The following is an 18,904-nucleotide window of genomic DNA, read 5'->3' as shown; positions in this document are numbered from 1 at the left end:
TGACATAGGCAAATCGTGGATATTTCCTTTCAGGTTTGTCCCATGATAACTAACCCTCAACACTGGGCGTCGTTTCCATAGGAACGTAGCGCCGGAAAATCGACAGATTTTCCACTATGGAGGGCAGGCGTCAACTTCAGCGACGGCGCTTCAGTTAGTCGAAAGAAAATGTATCTAAGAGCAATGCTAAATTATTTACTTTGCCATTGAATCAGTTTGTAAAGGTTTAATTTTAAACGAAGGTACCAAATGAGCATGAATGAAGACTAATTGTGCTAATTTTCCGGTAAGATTGGATTATAAAATTGCTTAATGTGGAGATGTTGGTTTTGTCATGTTTGGCCATATTTATTGGCTTTTATAATAACTAAGAAATTTACCGCACTGTCGAATTATAAAGAATCCATTATATTGAATATTAGTATCTTAAATCGGGGTAAAATCTGCAGTTTATAAGTAAACAATCCTTTCAATTTCTGCATGGAAAATTCCATTTTTAAACATACTCTGCATGTTTAAAGGCCCGAAAATTTCGAAGAAATTTAAAAATTTTATATGAAAAAATTTCTAAATACATTTCAATTCTGCAGTAAGATAAAACATAATATAAGACACGTTCATAAAATATGTTGGATTATTATTCACATTAACAAAAATGACTAAAATAATTCGATTAACATGATCTGTTTGCTATCTTACTTATTGATAATGATTTTTTTTACGCGCCTATGAGGAAATGTATAATTTTTTCTATGATTGAAATAAATAATTTTTAGATAACCATAGCACTATTGATGCTCTCATTCATTCCCTGGCCAGGACCGACCATATTCAAGATTCCATGTCGAAAAGACAACGCCAGATTAGTGAGAAAGATAGTGCAAAGCAAATGGATTCCCGTTTTGAATAAATACAAGGTAAAGGCTGTTTTTCAACTAAATGTTAGTCGAGTTTTGACGATATCCAATACCTGTTTAAGTCAAGAAGAACTAACGATTTTTTGGACTTTCAATTATTTAGTGTTGTGTCGTTTTAAAACAATGCAATTCAACACTATTGAGAGTCGTCACTTTTTTTTAGGTAATTTTGCCTTTGGACTGTCCATTTCACCCCAAAAGAGACATATTTGGTCCCCAAGAGGTGATGAAGAAACAGCACCGGCCTTCTCAGTGGACTTGCGGCATATGTGGGAAATCGTTCTTCGAAGAAAAATTCCTAGACTTGCATTTTGATAACCGTCATAAAGATCATATAAACATGGTAGATAAACCTGACTAGATACTATGTCATTTTGAATTGAATGAGCCGGACGGAACTGCATAGACCTAGCCAAGCTGGTGATTTGGGGGTACTAGCCTCGCTCTCATTGATCTCAGATACTTCATTTTCCCTTAATTTGACATTGCATTCGGCAAGTTAAAATTTTTTATGGCTTAGACCACTGACACCACTTTCCTCCTCTAAATTACTTCTAGCTGCGCTTATGTTCTGAAGCCGTCCAGCAGCAGTATTCTACATGACCTAATTAAAATGGAGTTGATACTAATTTAATCCAAGTTCTGTATAATAAGCAACTTATATCATCTAATTTTCAGGCTGAAGATGCCGTGTGTTTAGCGGACTATTGCGATATTATGAGATGCGACGTTATCAATATAGTAGAATTAAAAAGTATGGGTTCTAATCAGAAAAACACAGACATAGAGGTTTGGAGGGAGGCTTCTTCCTACTCCAAAGCGTTAACTGCGCCTGGCCTCCGAGGTGTCACTAAATATACCATGAAAAATGGGAATTTTGCCAAGCTTCGTAAAATTGGTAAAGAGCAAAATGAAGAATGGTGTGAATCTGCAGTTGTCCCAAAGGCTGCGAAAACAAAAGGTAGGAAACAATATCAAACTTTCGAGTCACTAATCATCAAAATTTCAATGATTAAAAAGACAGCAGTGCATCGGACAAAGATTTGCACCAACAAAATAGTAGCTCGAACAACGTTTGCCAAACCGATCTTGTGGATTCGGCCTTTCCGTCACACAACGGACTCCAGCAGAGACTAAATAATATCAGGAAATTAAAGGCCAATTGCAAGCCTGAAGAACTGCAGAAGATTAAAACTAAATGTGAAATTCTAGTTAGAGATTGCATTGCCGGGTTGTTAGTGCAGCTGAGTGATAATGATTTCAAAGATATTGAAGGTAAAATACCCAGGCTTAATAATAAAGAAAAATATTGAAAATATTCCCAGATGAGTTAAATCGATCTGTATGTTGGTACTTGACATGCGATCGCTACTGGGAAGATTCCCAATCCGATTTGAGGTCATTCCCATGGGGCCTTTTATGCATGATTGTAATGGTCCTTTCCTTAGGGGTGTGCCTTTGCTACTATATCGTCTGGGTGGTATTTGAGTGAGTATTTTAACATAAAGAAATATTCTGTTATCAATCATGAATTAGATTATTTTGCACTACAAAATATCACAATAGTGTTTTTAGTACCGACGATATGAGCGTGACAAGTGCCAGTATAACTGATCGATCTACTCCATCTCCAGCCCGCCTATTGCGATCAGATGCGTCTACCGATGGTCATCAGCTATATTCAGAAGACTACATTGGGGTCGAAAAGGACAGTGACTACATCTACGTTACCTATCCACCTGATTTAAAGAGAAGACTTTTAGAAAGGTATAAACGTAATTTACACGCCATTATAAACATTGTTCATTGTTCCGTTTTGCAGCTGCTATAATCGGACGACTCGGTTATGAGGGTAGTAGCATTCCAGAAATTGATGTATTATGATTTCATGAGGCGATTATCAATAAAATTTCTCTTAATATTTTCACCGCATTTTGATTAGATACATATATTAATCTCGTTGATTTTCACGAAATATTCGGAACGCTTGCTGCGCTTCCTTTTTCGTTGATGGTAACCAAATTCGATGGAATTTTATAGGCGCAATCAGTTTTGAAAGATCGTTCATTGGAGGCCTCAGATGACCCAGCTTACCATTAATAAATTGACCATAACTCCTTAACTTTAACATGTGTCAATAAATCAAGGGTAATCGTAAAAAAAAATCCTCGCAGCAGGCGATAAACCGTAAACGTAGAGCGTTTATAGGCCATTTGGTAATTATTATCAAACATTTACCTAACAAAGAGGTAAATGCTTCTGATATTTCATGTTTACTTGAGGTTTTTTATAAGGATCGCCCTTTACAAACTATCAGTATCGTCACAACGTGATATTTCAATAAATCTCGACTCATTTCTGGACTGCCCTAAATTTTACTAACTTTAGTATACTCGCTTTTTACGAAACACTCTGTATTAGCGCAATACATAAACCTTATAAATGATATTTTTCGTTGAGTTAAATGTACTTGTCCACTACCAAATTCCTTTAATCTACGCCACTGACTGCTCCTAAAAATGTTAATTCGGTACTCAATTAACCGAAAGTTGGAGCATTCAAAAAAGGGCTACACAAAATGGCGCCTTAAAACCATATTCCTCATTCTAGCACATTACGACGAATCATAGTACACAGTGGAGGAAACCGACTATTTTATCCCCATTAGAAATTGATAGGCGGTGATAGTTCCGGATAGGCATAGGCAATCAAGTGAAGAACTTATCGACAATTTTGTTATATAAAAAAGGAATTTTTTTTCTCTTCAATTTTTTGTTATAACTCATTAACGGTAAGTATATAAGCATATATATACTGTAGATATCGCCAGGGACGTTATTAAAGCTAATAATATTGCTCAAACTTACCAGAAGTGGCTTCGAAACTCTCCCGAAGACTCCAAACTTTACGCAACCATTCAGTACTCTACAATTCTGGAACACACTTTTTGCTAATCTGAAAATAAAACTGATAAAATAGGGACAATATCCGATACAATGTTCCGAGGTTCGATTACACGAAAATTACACTTGTGAAAATTTAATTGTTTTAAAAAATTTCAAATCATAGACGTTTTCGAAAATGATGATCTGGATCAGGTGGATGAATTGCTTAACTATAATCTCAGGTCCATGAGATAGGTTGAAAATAAGCTGATAGAATTTAATCCGATTCAGGCAATGCTTGTAAATAGGCGTCATTTCATCCAACACACATTCAATTTTGTGTCGCACAGAAAACCTCACGCTTTGTGACGGAGCTAGACCTATTCCGATATCTGTAATGGAACAGTCACAAAATTGCCTAAAAGTGAAATTTTGCAAATATAACTTTTAAAAATTGGCCACTTCTTCGCAAGGCGAATTGGTTATATGCAAATTAAGTATTTTTGAGAATATTTTCAGGTTTTTCACTTCTCATTTTCCAGAAATACAGGACGGAACATTACAGAACTGTATAAAAATGAGTAGAACACCGATAACTTAGCTCAATCTGTAAAATACAAAATGGATTATTAAATTGTTCCTCTCGACGAGCTGTGTTAGCTATCCAGCTAGTTTTTAAATTCCAATATATAAAAAATGTTGTAATTTTTGACTTACCTTGATTCGGGAACTGGTCAAAATTTCATACTGGAAATAAATTTTATAATTCACATAAATACACAAAAGATGGTTCTGGATGTTATGCCCCTTTCTGAAACATTTCCTTAATGTTCTACAGTTTCAAACAATGGAGTTTTTCGGACCTACAACGGGTCTTAGATGCGTAAAGTTCTGAACTTTAAGAGTTTTTAATAAAGTAAGATCTGGTCAAATTCTGGTTTGGATTAACATAGAATTGAAACTTGGTTCTGTTTTTTTTTTTGGATCAGTTACTCCAGAAATCTTCTGCTAAAACAATTTTTCTAGTGTTACATAGTTTTGATTCTGACAGAAATTCAGGTATAAAAAAGAGAAATTTCAAAGATAAGAAACTTCGGGAGTATTGAAAGATACAACTAATCAAAAGCTTTGCTGGAACCAACAGGAAAGAAAACGGGCAGGCGAATGGCATAGAAAAACTAAGACAAGTTAAAGAACTATTACGAAGCAAAGTCAAAAAGCAATAGGAACATAAACAGGTGTTAAAAATAAAAACCTCGTTTCACTATTATACTTCTATTACATCCACTTTATTACTATTTGAATCAAAAGGCAATGAGGGAGCAATTTCAATGTGTATAAAATATGTATCGCCTATATAGGGTCCAGTGTGTCCCATTTGTATGAATTAGTCCGATTACGTGTAAACTGTTAAAAATTAGGAAAAATGCATGGTACGTTAAATTTTTTAGATACATCTCATAAAAAATAGTTTCAAACTTACGAGACATCTCAAGACAGTGTGGTGTTTCTATTCCTATCTTTAACAGTTTTTGAAATAACGAACTATAAAGCTATTAAGATCCGATGACTAGACTCGGCGTTTGATTCTGTAACCGAACGTAGTAATGCCAGGTCTGATCATTTTGTCTTGATATCATTTCACTTTGCAATCACTTTTTCGCATTTATTGACGTAACTTCTACTGTTTTGAAATGGAAGATCCTGTATATTTTTCATATTCATGTTCTAGGGAAAATTCTAAACATATTTTACATAACACAGTATTTCCGTCTCATACCGTCAGGTTAGTATGCCAATTTAGAAATTGAAGTTTTCGTATTAGGGAGGTAGCCTCTAACCCAAATGGCTACTTATGTGTAAAGCAAAAGTGTGAAATGTCGATACAAAATGATCAAAGACTGCTTTAGATTAAACTCGAATCTAAACCAAAGATCGTAAGAAATATTATGACAAAAATATATATATATATACATATATATAATGATAAATCCTTCTAATTCTAGTTTAATTGTTTTGAGGTTTATATATTTTTTTATAATAGTGTTCCGTCAATTCTCAACACAGGAAAAAAGATATACTCTTAATCTTTTTTTAATGAATAATAAAAGTGTAACTGCAGCTCGTCAAAATTATATTAGGGAGGTTTTGCGTCGATAAGTTCCCTCGAAACAAATATTTGATGGTTTATAAGAGGTTTATCGCAACTGGGCCTCCCAAACGCGGCAAGAAAATCTATAACAATTTCTCAGTTCTAAATGAAGCTAGCGAAACAGCCCTATTAGGGTACTTTGAAGCTCGACCAACTAGTTCCGTGAGGACGGTACTTCAAAAAGAAAGAATTAGTTACGCTTCTGCATACAAAGTTCTAAAAAAAAAAGAAATATAGAACTTCAAAATATCAGCAAGTGCAAAGACTTACTAAAAATCGACGCCAAGGAATATACGATTTTGTGTGTTATATTTTTTAAATCGGTACGATGAAAACAATATTTTGCTGAAAAACATACTCTCGACAGGCAAAGGTCCTTTTTTGTCAGAAAAAGGCTACAAAAAAACAAAATCGTCACTATCAATCGCCAGAAAATCGGAGAATTATTAATGAAACGAGGCAGCAATACGAGTCCGTTGATGTTTAGTGCAGGATAATATACAGATACATTTTAGGTCATTATTTACAGATAAAAAACTAACGGGTAATCTTTATTTACAACTTTTGCAACACGAAATTGCATATCACATCAACGAACCGCCTCAAGACGTAGTAAATCCTCAATAATTCTACGAAACATACAGCGTTGGCCAAAAGTATTTGAATATTTAAAGTTGAGAATAAGATTTTAGGCATACGAAAGTAATGTAGATAAGGCTAATGAGAACTTTCCGAATTTAATTACATATCAATTTCAAAATCTAAAACAACATGCTACCGGTATTACCGGAGTGTCTAAGAATTTGATAAACAAGTAAAACTGACAAAATGTCGGTTCTCGATTAGAATCTCTGCTGATGTGAATCATTTAGAAATTTTGTGCTTTCATTATTGTATACTGGCACTTAAGTCAGTGATTGATTTATGGCTAAAACTACAGAGCTCAGCCTGAAGAAACGCGTTGAAATTTTATATTTACGCGAACCAAGGAAGATCTTACCGCGGTATTGCGAAGAAGTTGAAATGTTCAATTGGCACTGTTATATGATACCTTAAAACGTCTTCAAAAATGTGGTACGTACGAGAAAAGATCAAAATCAGGCAATAAAAGACTTACTACTGTTCGCAATCGTAATTTAGTTCGGATATCTTTGAGAAATCGTCAAAAAACATTTTCAAAATTTGCCCTCGAAATTTCAGAGCAAGTTGGACATAATATATTGGCTCGGGCGGTAAGAAGAAGCTTAAACCAAGCAGGCCTGCCAGGTTGTAAAGACAGGAAACGTCCCTGGCTTTCTGGAAAAAAAAAATCGGAAAGCAAAGTTGAAATGGGCTCAAAAACATAAAAATTGGACGGTTGCAGATTGGGAAAATATCCTGTGATGAATCAAATTTTGAGGCACGTTAATTAAATGTTATATCTCATTTTTTAAATCTGGATTTGTTACAAACTTAGGAAAAAAGTTACAAGGCATTTTCCATAAAAGTGATTTTTTCATTTTTGAATACTTTTCCAACTCCGGGTGCCACCTTTGTCCGTCGTCGTGTTAGAGAAAAATACAACCCCGAATGCATGGCGGGCTGTTAAACAGAAAGGAAGAAGTATTATGACCTAGGAGTGCGTGGATGCCAGTGGCGTCGGCGAAATGTATCTTTATAAAGGGCGTATGAATAGTGCGACATACGTAAAAACTCTCGAAGCGACTCTTCAGTCATCGTTCACGGAAATTTTTGGTAAAGTCAATATGGAAAGTGTCCAGCTTCAACAAGTTAATGCACCTTGCTATAAATCGAAAAGCACTATGACACGGTTGAAAGAAAACAACATCTCATGCCTTGATTGACCTGCCCAGTCACCAGAACTCAACCCTAGCGAGCATTTGTGGTCACATTTGAAGAAACAAATGCACAAACATAAAATAACTGCCAAACAAAGTCTTTTCGAGACCTTAGAAGTGGAGTAGAAAAAAGTTCTTCCGGAAATATGTCGCAAACTTGTAGCGTCGATGCCATGAGGGGTGCTTGCAGTGATTACTTCTAAGGGAGGTGCAACAAAATATCGATTTCCATGAATAAAAATAGTCATTTATTCTGACTTTTCTTTAGTTTTATTTAAAATTGACAGTTTCTAACATGTTTAGCAATTTCTTGAGGTGATCAAATACTTTTGACGAAGCCTGTACATATTATTAAAGTTTATCAAAAATGCGTTAAGTAACGAGACGGCCACATTCAGTAATTCTTCTAACAAATAGTAATAGATAATTAATTGTTATTTGTTTTTAATTATTTACACTTATTTTCATTAGATACCTAATAGAAGTGTAATAAAAGAATAAGTTTATGACTTTGTAAAGAAAAATTAGTTCAATACTGTGTTTTCATACTATTACTATTACTTACGGAAGGCAAACTTTAATAACGCCATTTAAGTGAGAAGTCGTTTTATATGAAACCTCTTCAAGTTTTAAATTGGCATAATAAGCTAATGGTAAGAGATAGACATACTACGTGCTATATAAAATATGTTTAAGAGTTTTCCCCAAAATGCGATAATGAGAAAATATACAGGATGTCCCATTTAAAAAAATACCAGTTACGTTAATAAATGTCAAAATTTGACAGTTATGCAAATTCAGTTTAACTTTACAAACAACTTGTAAAAAAATCCTACAGAACAAGCGTTATCGCTTATCGATAGTTTAAAAGTAAAAAAGTTATTGTAAATTGAAATGTTATCAAGATAAAATGGTCATATCGTCCAGGCCGGGACTGACCTGAGTAAACATTTTTCACTTTTCGTTTTGTTTAATCATTAAAACGAAATTAAACTATATCATTCAATGGAACACCTGTATAACACGTACGTGTACAACCCAGTACAATTCGCGAATTGTAAATAATAAATCAGTAAATTGAGCATGGTTCACACCTGCATGAATCATAGGTGTCACTTGACTAGCGCCAATAGTTTTGCGTATGTAAACAGGTAAATGTGTAAACCTTGTTGCTCGACTCTATAAAAATTGTAAATTAAATTGATTTTAGATTATCAAATTTCTTACACAAGAGATTGAACACTTGAAATACGTCAAAATTCTTATATCAATCCTGGTGTATCAATTCATGTAAGGAATTGTTAACGTATCGTTAAGAAGCTAAACACATTGATATGCATGGTGCGTATGAATAGTGCCGTATGTTTTGTAAACATATGGCAGAAACTTGAGGGGATACTCCTTAGGTCAAAATTTTAAAAAAAGTTCGTATAAACAGTGTCGAAGTTTAGAAAAAAACAGTTTCTTTAAATAAATATTTTTTAATGCTTAGGACAATTCAAATAAAATGTTGACCATTAAATAACGATCTCATGGTACGTCTTTTAGATATACAAGTATCAGAGCGCATCCAGGACTTTCAAGGGTGCGGTCATAAGCCTGGTCTGTCGAAACTTTATACAAAAATAGTAAATCCCAGTAGATGTTTGTACTTTTCATAACTATTTCAATCAGGGCACTCCAAACTGTAAGTTTTCAGTGCCTTAATATTTTTTCTATCTCGCTTTGTTTTTAAAATTAAATACGATCCAATACCCTTGAAACTTGGTTTATAGGTTTACGTATCGGCTATACGGAATTTGATTGCGAACTTGGGGCATGGGAATAGCCTGCTTTCCCAATCCTCGATTTTCGGGCAAACTAGGTTCATTCAGGAAAAAGCGTAAAAACTTTAAACCAGGCTTACACTGCAAGTTGCATCAAAAATTGCAATACGTACAAAATATTGAACAAGAAATTTGGTAATCCAAAATTAGCTTTACCCAACATTCATACCGAAAATTACACCGTTTAAAATTACTTCAGTCAGCGACAAATAAGCGCAGAAATAACTACGTTATAGCCTACGAAATACCTATTGGCCATGACGTCACAGGTTTTCATCTTCATTAATCGAAGAAACCTTAAGTGAAACGCAATGTGTCACCTCATGGTCAATGCTTATTTCCTAGACTACAATACTCCTGTTCGTCGTTAAACGACATAAATGGCCACAACAAAATATTAACGGCCGTGTCTCAGCTCAGATGGGAGCTATGGTTGAAGATGTCTTGATCTCGGTCTCGTCTAATTACCACCTACAAAATTAGAGGATTAATAAAATAAACTAAAAATGAAAAACCAAACCAAAAGTTTGCAATCTGGGATTTTCAGGTTATGTTATTAATGTATTTTTTGTTCAATTTTCAAGGTAGTTGTAGAAAAACAGATTTTCTCTTACGGGCGCCGTATTCAATTTCTACATTTTTCTTCTTAGCCTTACAGTAATAAGTCATCTAGTTTTAATCATCGTTAATTCTGTCTGTTAAAAACGATATATGGACTGCTTTATACATCTTCATCTTGTTCACCCGGTATTTCTTTGGTAAAAATAACCTCAAAACCATGGAAACACTGCTCCGTCCAGATAACGTCAATTGCAGGAAACAATAAAAAAATCACACCTGTTGGGAAGAGGCAGAATGGGTAGAGCTGGGCCTCTCATAGAGAGGATACGGCTGTTGACGACTAGGAGTAGATCTAGCCCCCGTGTCTGCGCATTGACGCAGCAACCCGTTATTCGAGTAGGCCACCGCCGGAGAGTTTCTACATAATAAAGTACACAGATACAGACAAAATCCTAAAATCTCCATATGTATTTAACTTAATTTTCGTTAACCTAAACGAAGCGTTTTCGGATGTAAAAATATGTACAGAAACATTTTTTGTGCATTAAAAAAACAAACACCCTGTATATAGTTCTTCCTTTAAAAAAATCTAACTTATAGAATTTTACATTTCAGCTTTTAACTCCTTGTTCCTCTCTAGGCTTTATTCCCCTAACGCTAATCAATTCAATATCAATGCTAAAACAACAAATTAACAATAATAAACTCAACATAAGCCCATAATTCAAGGCTGCGTCGATTCATAATGCAGGCCCAACTCAGCATATATTTCTTAACCTATAAAATATTCATTACATTTAGACCCAAATTATCAATGCAATGTCAATTTTACCTAACTGCCAGAGAAACACTAGAATAGAGCCCAATTATTATGGAAACTAATTTAATGTGAAAGTTAACAGCGGAATATTCTATTTTATTGACATTCAGTAGGCAGAAATAATAACAATTTATATTTGAACAAGTTCTCCTAATTGAAAACATTATTAAATTTAATGATATAAAACTCAATAGCCAATATGCTTAAACTTTTAACTTCTTACCTTACATTAGGACTGGGTTGCCCGCTTCCCATGGCGTCCCGATGTGGATTATTCGCGTAAGCATCTTGCGGCAATCCATTCTCTACAGGTACTGAAAGTGAACCCTGAGGATATCGGTCGTAAGACCCACCACTATGTCTAGACGACCTAGACATACCTTCCGCATGGCCCATTGACACATTGGGATGAATATTATTTACTGAAAAAGGTGTCAGTACTATTTTGAGGTTCAAGAGAATTTGAGATTTAATCTTATGTAAAACTACTGTGGCAAACACCAATTTAAGAACATTGAAGCACAGCTTGTTTTTTATTTTTAGGTATCAAATTACAAGCCCGCACACGCAACATTTTCTATTGTTTTTGGGAGAATCATGAGGGAAATTTTTCATGTCACAAATTAATAGCGCTGGTACCAAATATACAATAACGTAGAAATTGCAATACACAAATGGATTTTTCTCTTGTTTCAGGAGCGATCACGAAGCATCACAAAAATGAAGAATACTGCTACAAGATTTATACCTAAGTCGGAAAGATACAAACCGTTTCTTATTTTACGTAGGACATAGAGACACAAATTTAATGCCCAATGCTACTAATTTGAAAACATGTAAAGTTCGTTTTTTTTATTATTTTTTTTAACAAGAATATGACTAAGGTAAAACGATGTTTTAAATTAATTTAAGCAGTAGTAACATCAGGTCATCGTATCGTCGCATGACGAATACACGGGACGAAAGTTTTAAGTTCGTTTTAGACTATCCCACTTTTTGCATACCTTATACACAAATTTGATAATCTAAAACAACTTTCATATAATTACCAGTATGTGACGAATGTGTCGACGAAGTTGTCGAAGCACCTGTCAGAGAAACGGTCAATCTAGCATTGATGGCCATTAATTGGTCTCTCCTTTGAATTAGCGAACTGAGATGTTCCTCTAAACGAAGGTTCTCTCCGCGGAGTTCATGAAGACAACTGAGAAGGGACGCAACTGAAAAGCAAAAAACGTTGTGAAATTATATATATATATTTAAGACATCAAGACTTCTAGAAATAAATTTATTTTGTTCAATATTATCCACATAAATCTCACTGGAACTTACTATCAAAATGTTGAGCTTGTTCCATAAGGAACTGCGATCCATGATCCCATTGTCTCTCCAGAAGCTGATCAAAAGTAGCTGGTATTGAGATGCCACCCAACACTGAAGACAAACCACTGCCTACAGAGGCGGTGCTTGAGCCCGAACTACTAGCCCTCACCTAAAATATTCAGTTTCTAAACAAGTAATTCATCAGAAATTATCAAAGAATGCAACTTTTTGGATTAAACCCAATCGACAATTTTTTGGCAGTAGCAAAGTTGAAAATAACCGAAAATATTTCAGTATGGATGCTCCAAATCTTCCAGATTAAAAAAATCTCTTACCGACAGTAGAACCCTTCTATGTAGCTGAGGCCCGACCAAATTATTGGGAGCTGAATCACAGGAATAAATGCTGTGAGCCTCCAATTCATTGCTCAAATGATCAGTCATCTTTTGATGCATATTTGAGGTAGGATTTAACTGATTTCCCAACATGTGCGGGGCCGACGCGATTCCGTTCTGAAATCTATATATAATGTGACAAAATAATGAAACAAATTAGAAGGTTAACTCTCACATTTTTATTTCCTTTTTCTCGTCTTTGGATAAACCATGAATAACGTTAATGCCCGTAGGCGTACTTTTTCGATTCTTGGTGCGACTTCGTCCAGTGTCATTTGAGGCTCCTTGGCCTTCTGAACTCGGACTACTAGGGGGCGAATCTTTCATTTTATCCTGTAAGGTAAATATCATACATATATTTATATATCGGTGTTTTTTTTAACGCTCTTGGAAAAAAATATTAATAATTTTGCAAATATTAACACAAACTAAACATATTTTGGTTGCAATTCTCTTATTTCTCAATGTAATGCTTATTAATTCTTACTTGTGATACAGCAGCAAAAGCACCAGGTTGCTGCAACTGTATAGTGGTAACGAGCGGAGAAGGAGGAGAGTGTTGAGAACGATTAGACCTTTTGGGCATCGTGGCGGGGAGTGATACGCTACTTTGTACTTGCGGAAGCCCGTTTCCGATGCTATTCCGCTTTTTGGCACGACTACTACGTTCCGCCTTTTCGTTCGATTGAGATCTAAAAGTTTTAGTTTGTCTTACCTTAAAATCGGATATATAGATAATCATTTCTTTCAAATTTCCATAACCTTCTATATTAATTATTGATTCTCCCAAAAATTTTACTAAATAAATAAAACTACGTACCTTGTTCTCTTAACAGGTACTTGCTGAATTGATGATGGTGTATCCACCTCCAACTCCATATCAACTTCTGTGTTGATAGAATCAAGCTGATTTTCATAGGTGATCTTCAACCCGCCGTCTCTGTCGGGACCGGCAAGGCTCTGATTACTACTACTCGAAGGCATTGTAGGATAATCTTTAAAAGTTTAAACAGTAATTATTGGTAGCGACAAAGCTAATATCGATCAATAAAACCATTAACGGGTCGCAAGAACTGATTTCAACTGACAGTAATTAAGCTTGAACGGGAATTAGAAACACCGAAATGTAATTGAATGCCAGATTTCGGTGTTATAAAAATATTCGGTTATATAAAATTATATCTTTCATTCACTAGTGACGTCAATGACTGTATTTGAGAGAGTATTTAACGTTCAACATCCTTCGTGCAGTTTTGATCCAGATGATAAAAAATCGAAGCTTTGGAAAACTATTATCAACAAAAGGTACAATTTCCAACGAATATTGAAAACAATGAAGGTCCTTATGTTTAACCGATGATGCGATATATTCCGGATGCAACAAAGATTTTGGTGGTTCTCTTCATTTTGTCTGTATTTTATATATGAATTTACATACATAGAAAAATAAGGTTTCATGGTTTGGTTATACCATATATCGTCTATTTTCGTGACATGTACAAAATGGAAATCTGTACAGAGAAAAAAAATTTTCAAGGCATACCGATTCCCTGCAAATAACCTAAGAATGGTTATAGATTTCTCTTACCAGGTGGTAATGCAGCTGGTGTGGACCTTCCTGCGATAGTCGATACTCCAGATTTCTTTTCAGTCGCCGCTACAACAAATGAGGTCCCCACCAAAGAATTGGCAGCATTGGCGCCTAAATGTTGACTCGAAGTAATGCTGGTACTAGCTAGAGGTACCGAAACCACCAGAGAGGGATGAGGTGGATGGTGTTGTTGCAGTGATTGCGCCTATAAGTGAGTAAGTTCGGTAATACCGTCCCGAACGCTCCGGATATGAATAGATACATTACTCCAACTTGTTAAGAATGATGATCAAAAGAGAAAAAAAAAATGTATTTAGTATGGTTTAAACCATTTACCATTTGGACAGGAACACCATAAAAATCGGCACTCGTTTTCGGAAATGGCTAAAGATACCTACCATTTTAAATAAATTAGAAAATATTACAATATTCATTGTGCTTCATTTCATTCTTTCCAATTTAATCTGTTGTGTGTCAATTTTCACAACCATGCATATACAAATACTACATTTTTTTTAGAAAATTAAGTTTCTACATTTCATTCATCTGCACCAGGTGGCCCATGTAAGATGATCCTCTACTATCTATCCCAAAAAGAAAAATACTTAGAAAAACGGAAATTCAAAAGAAAACGGTTTTCACAATACCATACTTAATTTTAATGAAACCAGCATTGATCATAACAGATATGTCCTACTCTTGTTCATTTCATAGATTCAATGTGTTTTTTGAAACTTCTGCATTTTAGGACACCCATTCGATTCCCTTTGTCCAACATCTCAGCTAGGTAAAAATGGTTTGCAATAGATTTTGTGCTGAATCACTAATTGGTTACATTTTATTCTACAAGGACCATATTTCCTATACTTATAATTTTCCATTTTTTTTACATTTTTTAAAAAATAAGCATATTTACAACAAACAAATACTTTAATTACCTTATGGTTCAACCTCTGTACACTAAGCTAATCTTACCTGGCTAGTAGATTGAATAATAGATGAGGTTGGCACACCCACTGATACTGCTTCAGTTTGAATTGTAGAGGCAGATGAAGACGTAGTGGTAGTTGAGGTAGTGGGGGAAGAAGTGATTCTTGTAGTTGATATGGAGGTTAAAGCAACCACTGGTTGATTTGAAATAATCAATTGCGTATTTTCCAGCTTGGCCTGACAAAAATGAGAAGTTTAGGTTTTAAAAATGGCTTAAATGGCTGGAGAACGCTTAAAATACGAACGCTTTAAACATAACCAAACAAAGGAAATGACATGTAACTGAACTGCAACTCCAATATCAAAAAGGTACGTCTACCAGGCATTAAACATAGCCATAGGAAAAAATACACGCAAAGTTCATAGTAAGTGAGATGTAGACAAGCCAAGAATATCTAGGCCAACACGGACAAATCCAAAGCATCATGGCTGTTAAAGTAAGACATATTAAGCGCCTAATGCAAATCCTCACTGATTGAACGCCTGAAGACAACAACAAAAGCAGTTTTTCTCCAACCCAAAACATGGCGCCATTCTTGTTTTGAACAACTTCGGAAATTTCATCAAATACAATACAAAGTTTGGAAAAACACAAAAATAAGTTCGACATTTTTTTCAGAAACAATACTTACTTTTTTCAGTTTATCAAGTGAATTATCACCAACACTAACACAGTTCTTTCTGTCCACCTGCGCAACCGTATTCACCGCGTTACTAGCGCTCAATAAATCGGATCCCGGTAACGCGCTAACCACTACACTAACTTCAGTCTGAATGGGCGTAGCCGTCCTACTCGAGCTTCCTTTCCGTTTCTTACCAATTTTCGAGTCCTTATCTTTCGATTCCTTGTCGGATTCAGACACTGAATCGCCGCTCCTAATATCCTTTTTTTCGGATTTGTTATCCGGAGACGGAGAAGGGGAAGGTTGAATATCTTCGGACTTGGTTTTCGCAAGTCGTCTTTCACTAGGGCTGCGAAGAACGATTTTAAAAGTAGGTGTTATACTAAATACTTTAAGAGAAGTTTTCATACCCTTTATTATTGCTATGTCCACTTTTCGGTTGTGAAACCGATGATTTATTAGGAATCGGCGGTTTTACAAGATTAGGCTTTCCTCCTTGCGCAGATCTCCTCTTTCCCACTGCCTGTGAAGGACTGCCCTTTAATGGACTACCACTCTCCGACTCTTTCTCGGAATTAGAGTCGGAATTATGAGTGTCACTTATTGGTTTATAAGGTGGGATAGTTTTCACGTTACCCCCTTTTTTCTGAAATTAATCTTTAAAAACACTATGAATTTACTACCAACAAATCATACCAATTTACTGTAATGATGCTGGCAATATCCACAATACTTGACGTTGTCTAAATAATTGCCTGCTTCTTCACACAGAAGACCTAAACTCTGAGCACAAGTTACGTGGAACTGCTGCCTACATCCAACTCTGTTGCATTGCATACATGCACCAACAGTCGCATTGGCAGGTTTACCTTTCTCTTCGCAAATATAGCATAACTAAAGATAGAATTTAAAAAACGCTTATACAGGGCGGCTTAAACTTTAGATTGATTTACTGCAATATTTCTCTAGTCTACCTTTTTTAATGTCTAAAGTCTTTAATGAAGATGATATTTATTCTAAATAAATCACTTTAGTAAGAGTAGATTTAGTAAAACTGTAATTAACAAAATTGAATTATAAAAAATTTTAAGTTTAAAAAAAAAACAGTAACTTGCTTATTTTTGTAGGTGAACTGAGAAACTTAAAACGCCTATGTATCTCATGTAACTCTATTTGATTTTTGGAAAATTACTACACAAAGAATTTAAATAAATACATACAAATAAAATACATTTTATACAAGGAACAATACCTTACCTTGTTAAACCTCTCTGGAGGAATCAAATGCAACTGAATTGGTTCCATTGTAGAAACATTTCCAAATCGCACCTCAGGGATGTACAATGCACAGACCACATGGGCCCATCCTTGATTATCAGTACGCTTAAGAGCGCCATATCTACTAGGGCACAATTCACACTTCTGTACAGAATAAAAAGAAATATATACAATCATTTCTTTTAGGTATGGCTAGAAAATAGATTCAAATGGTTTCAAACCAAAAAATGAGTTTTACTTTCTATATTTTTTTCAAAAACAGGTTTATGCAGTAAATTTTATTCTACATTTGCCATCTTGTTTCTTATTCCAGGATTTTTAATGTAAACTTAAAAAAACATCTCAAAAAAACAGGACATATATGAGACCAAATTGACACCAATATTTTTAATAAAAAAATCATACTTACTACTTTAGTGGGCCTTTCCTGACTCTCACATTTGCAGCAATACCATGGACCTGTCGGAACTGTCACTATTCCATAACAAGCTTGAAATAAAATTAGTGCATTATTAAATAAATATTTAATGATAAACATGAATAAAATTTAATATTTACAAAAAGAGTATTTGATTGGAAATTAAGGAAAAAAGTAAGCTAAAGATGTGATTAGTATAAAAATACACCCAATTTAAATTACAATCTATAAGAAAAGAAGTAATTCTTATTATCCTGTCCTCAATAGTGCATAAATAACAAATATACATAGGTACCAAAATTTATTTTGTAGAAATTGCCTATTTAAGTTTTTAAAAATTTTCAAAACCAATAGAATAACATACTTGTAGTTAAAACAACAATACACTATAATTCTTACATCCTTGGGAATGCATCATTAATGATAATCATCAAAATAAACAATAGATATTAAAACATTATCAATCACAACCTTACCTTGATGCACAGCAACATTACAAGATTGTCCGTCACAATACACTAAGGGATTCTCTGGCCAGCCTCTATCATCAGAACAAACACAACACCCTCCTACCATTTCCCTCATACTGCAGTACACACTGATTTGCTGAACTAGCGATTAGCGATGCACTGCCAATCCTTCCCTGGACCACCATCCCAGGTCTTCCTTCATAGCTTCAGCACATAAATCTTAAAACACTGAAAAAAAAACTTAAAGTTGTTCCTCATGTTGTTGATTTGTGTGTGTGTGTATAGAACATCAATTTGATAATCGGTTAAAAAAATTTTCAATGTGTGAATAAACAAGAAGTACAATTTTTTTAAGATAGTTTTACGATTTAATTTGTATGGTGACAAAAAAGTATCTAAGTCACTTGAGGAACTTAAAGCTGTGAGACCTCAATGCACTCAATGCATGAGACCCCCAAAAGTGTGCTTATTATTGGATAGTGTGTGAGGTGAACCCCACACCGTGTTAGATTATGCAAATATTCCACAGAAATGAATTAATAATTTGTTTGTTAATAACTCTTAAATGCTAATAAGACAGACAGTAATATACTCACTGCAATACAACATTTTATTACGTTTATAAAGAAAACAAGAAACCATTTTGTTTTGCCTCTTGCCTTGCCTGCGCAAAACACTTCGCGGTTCTGCATGCGCACTTCGTACAACATGCGTTTGACATTTGAGCGGGATTTGAACAATGTTACCTCATTACCTCGGAGTAGAGTGTGAGCACTTCGTCACGTAGCACACGAACGTGAATAGGAACTTCATCAAG

The 18,904-nt window shown here is 34.8% G+C and overlaps 2 protein-coding genes across 4 annotated transcripts; one reads left to right on the top strand and one right to left on the bottom strand.

Moving 5' to 3' along the window:
- Positions 1-7: 7 nt before the first annotated feature.
- On the top strand, positions 8-2,840 carry LOC136339343 (uncharacterized). Of its 3 annotated transcripts, none has more exons than XR_010732130.1 (8): positions 8-286; positions 777-917; positions 1,081-1,260; positions 1,596-1,878; positions 1,938-2,192; positions 2,243-2,405; positions 2,552-2,684; positions 2,740-2,840. XR_010732130.1 is itself a non-coding variant. In XM_066282516.1 (8 exons), exons 1-8 carry the CDS (start codon positions 260-262, stop codon positions 2,765-2,767), a joined length of 1,269 nt encoding a protein of 422 aa, XP_066138613.1. In that variant the 5' UTR covers positions 8-259; the 3' UTR covers positions 2,768-2,840. The 3 variants fall into 3 exon arrangements, 2 of the variants coding, with proteins under 2 accessions (XP_066138613.1, XP_066138603.1); XM_066282516.1 differs by having other exon boundaries at positions 2,493-2,684; XM_066282506.1 differs by having other exon boundaries at positions 2,484-2,684.
- A 2,221-nt stretch (positions 2,841-5,061) lies between these two features.
- Positions 5,062-18,810, bottom strand: Alh (Alhambra). Its single transcript, XM_066282435.1, has 18 exons — positions 18,684-18,810; positions 18,094-18,315; positions 17,609-17,688; positions 17,179-17,343; positions 16,618-16,815; positions 16,332-16,567; positions 15,931-16,270; positions 15,284-15,475; positions 14,306-14,513; positions 13,538-13,712; positions 13,205-13,409; positions 12,893-13,050; positions 12,658-12,841; positions 12,332-12,491; positions 12,049-12,219; positions 11,223-11,421; positions 10,456-10,597; positions 5,062-10,089 (listed from the first exon to the last, which is right to left on the bottom strand). The coding sequence occupies exons 2-18, from the start codon at positions 18,200-18,202 to the stop codon at positions 10,030-10,032; spliced, it is 2,982 nt and encodes a 993-aa protein (XP_066138532.1). The 5' UTR covers positions 18,203-18,315; positions 18,684-18,810; the 3' UTR covers positions 5,062-10,029.
- Positions 18,811-18,904: the final 94 nt, after the last annotated feature.

The sequence above is a fragment of the Euwallacea fornicatus genome, chromosome 1 (genome assembly GCF_040115645.1).
Source record: "Euwallacea fornicatus isolate EFF26 chromosome 1, ASM4011564v1, whole genome shotgun sequence".
Classification (NCBI taxonomy): Eukaryota; Metazoa; Arthropoda; class Insecta; order Coleoptera; family Curculionidae; genus Euwallacea; species Euwallacea fornicatus.
This window is presented reverse-complemented; position numbering and strand designations above follow the sequence as displayed.

Coding starts and splice junctions, on each gene's coding strand:
- Alh (XM_066282435.1), bottom strand. CDS start 18,202: ATGAGGGAAATGGTAGGAGGGTGTTGTGTTTGTTCTGATGATAGAGGC. Junction 13,410..13,537: donor GTACCTGTTAAGAGAACAAG/GTACGTAGTTTT, acceptor TAAAACTTTTAG/ATCTCAATCGAACGAAAAGG. Junction 12,220..12,331: donor ACAAGCTCAACATTTTGATA/GTAAGTTCCAGT, acceptor TTTGCTTTTCAG/TTGCGTCCCTTCTCAGTTGT.
- LOC136339343 (XM_066282506.1), top strand. CDS start 260: ATGAAGACTAATTGTGCTAATTTTCCG. Junction 918..1,080: donor CCGTTTTGAATAAATACAAG/GTAAAGGCTGTT, acceptor ACTTTTTTTTAG/GTAATTTTGCCTTTGGACTG. Junction 1,879..1,937: donor AAAGGCTGCGAAAACAAAAG/GTAGGAAACAAT, acceptor ATGATTAAAAAG/ACAGCAGTGCATCGGACAAA.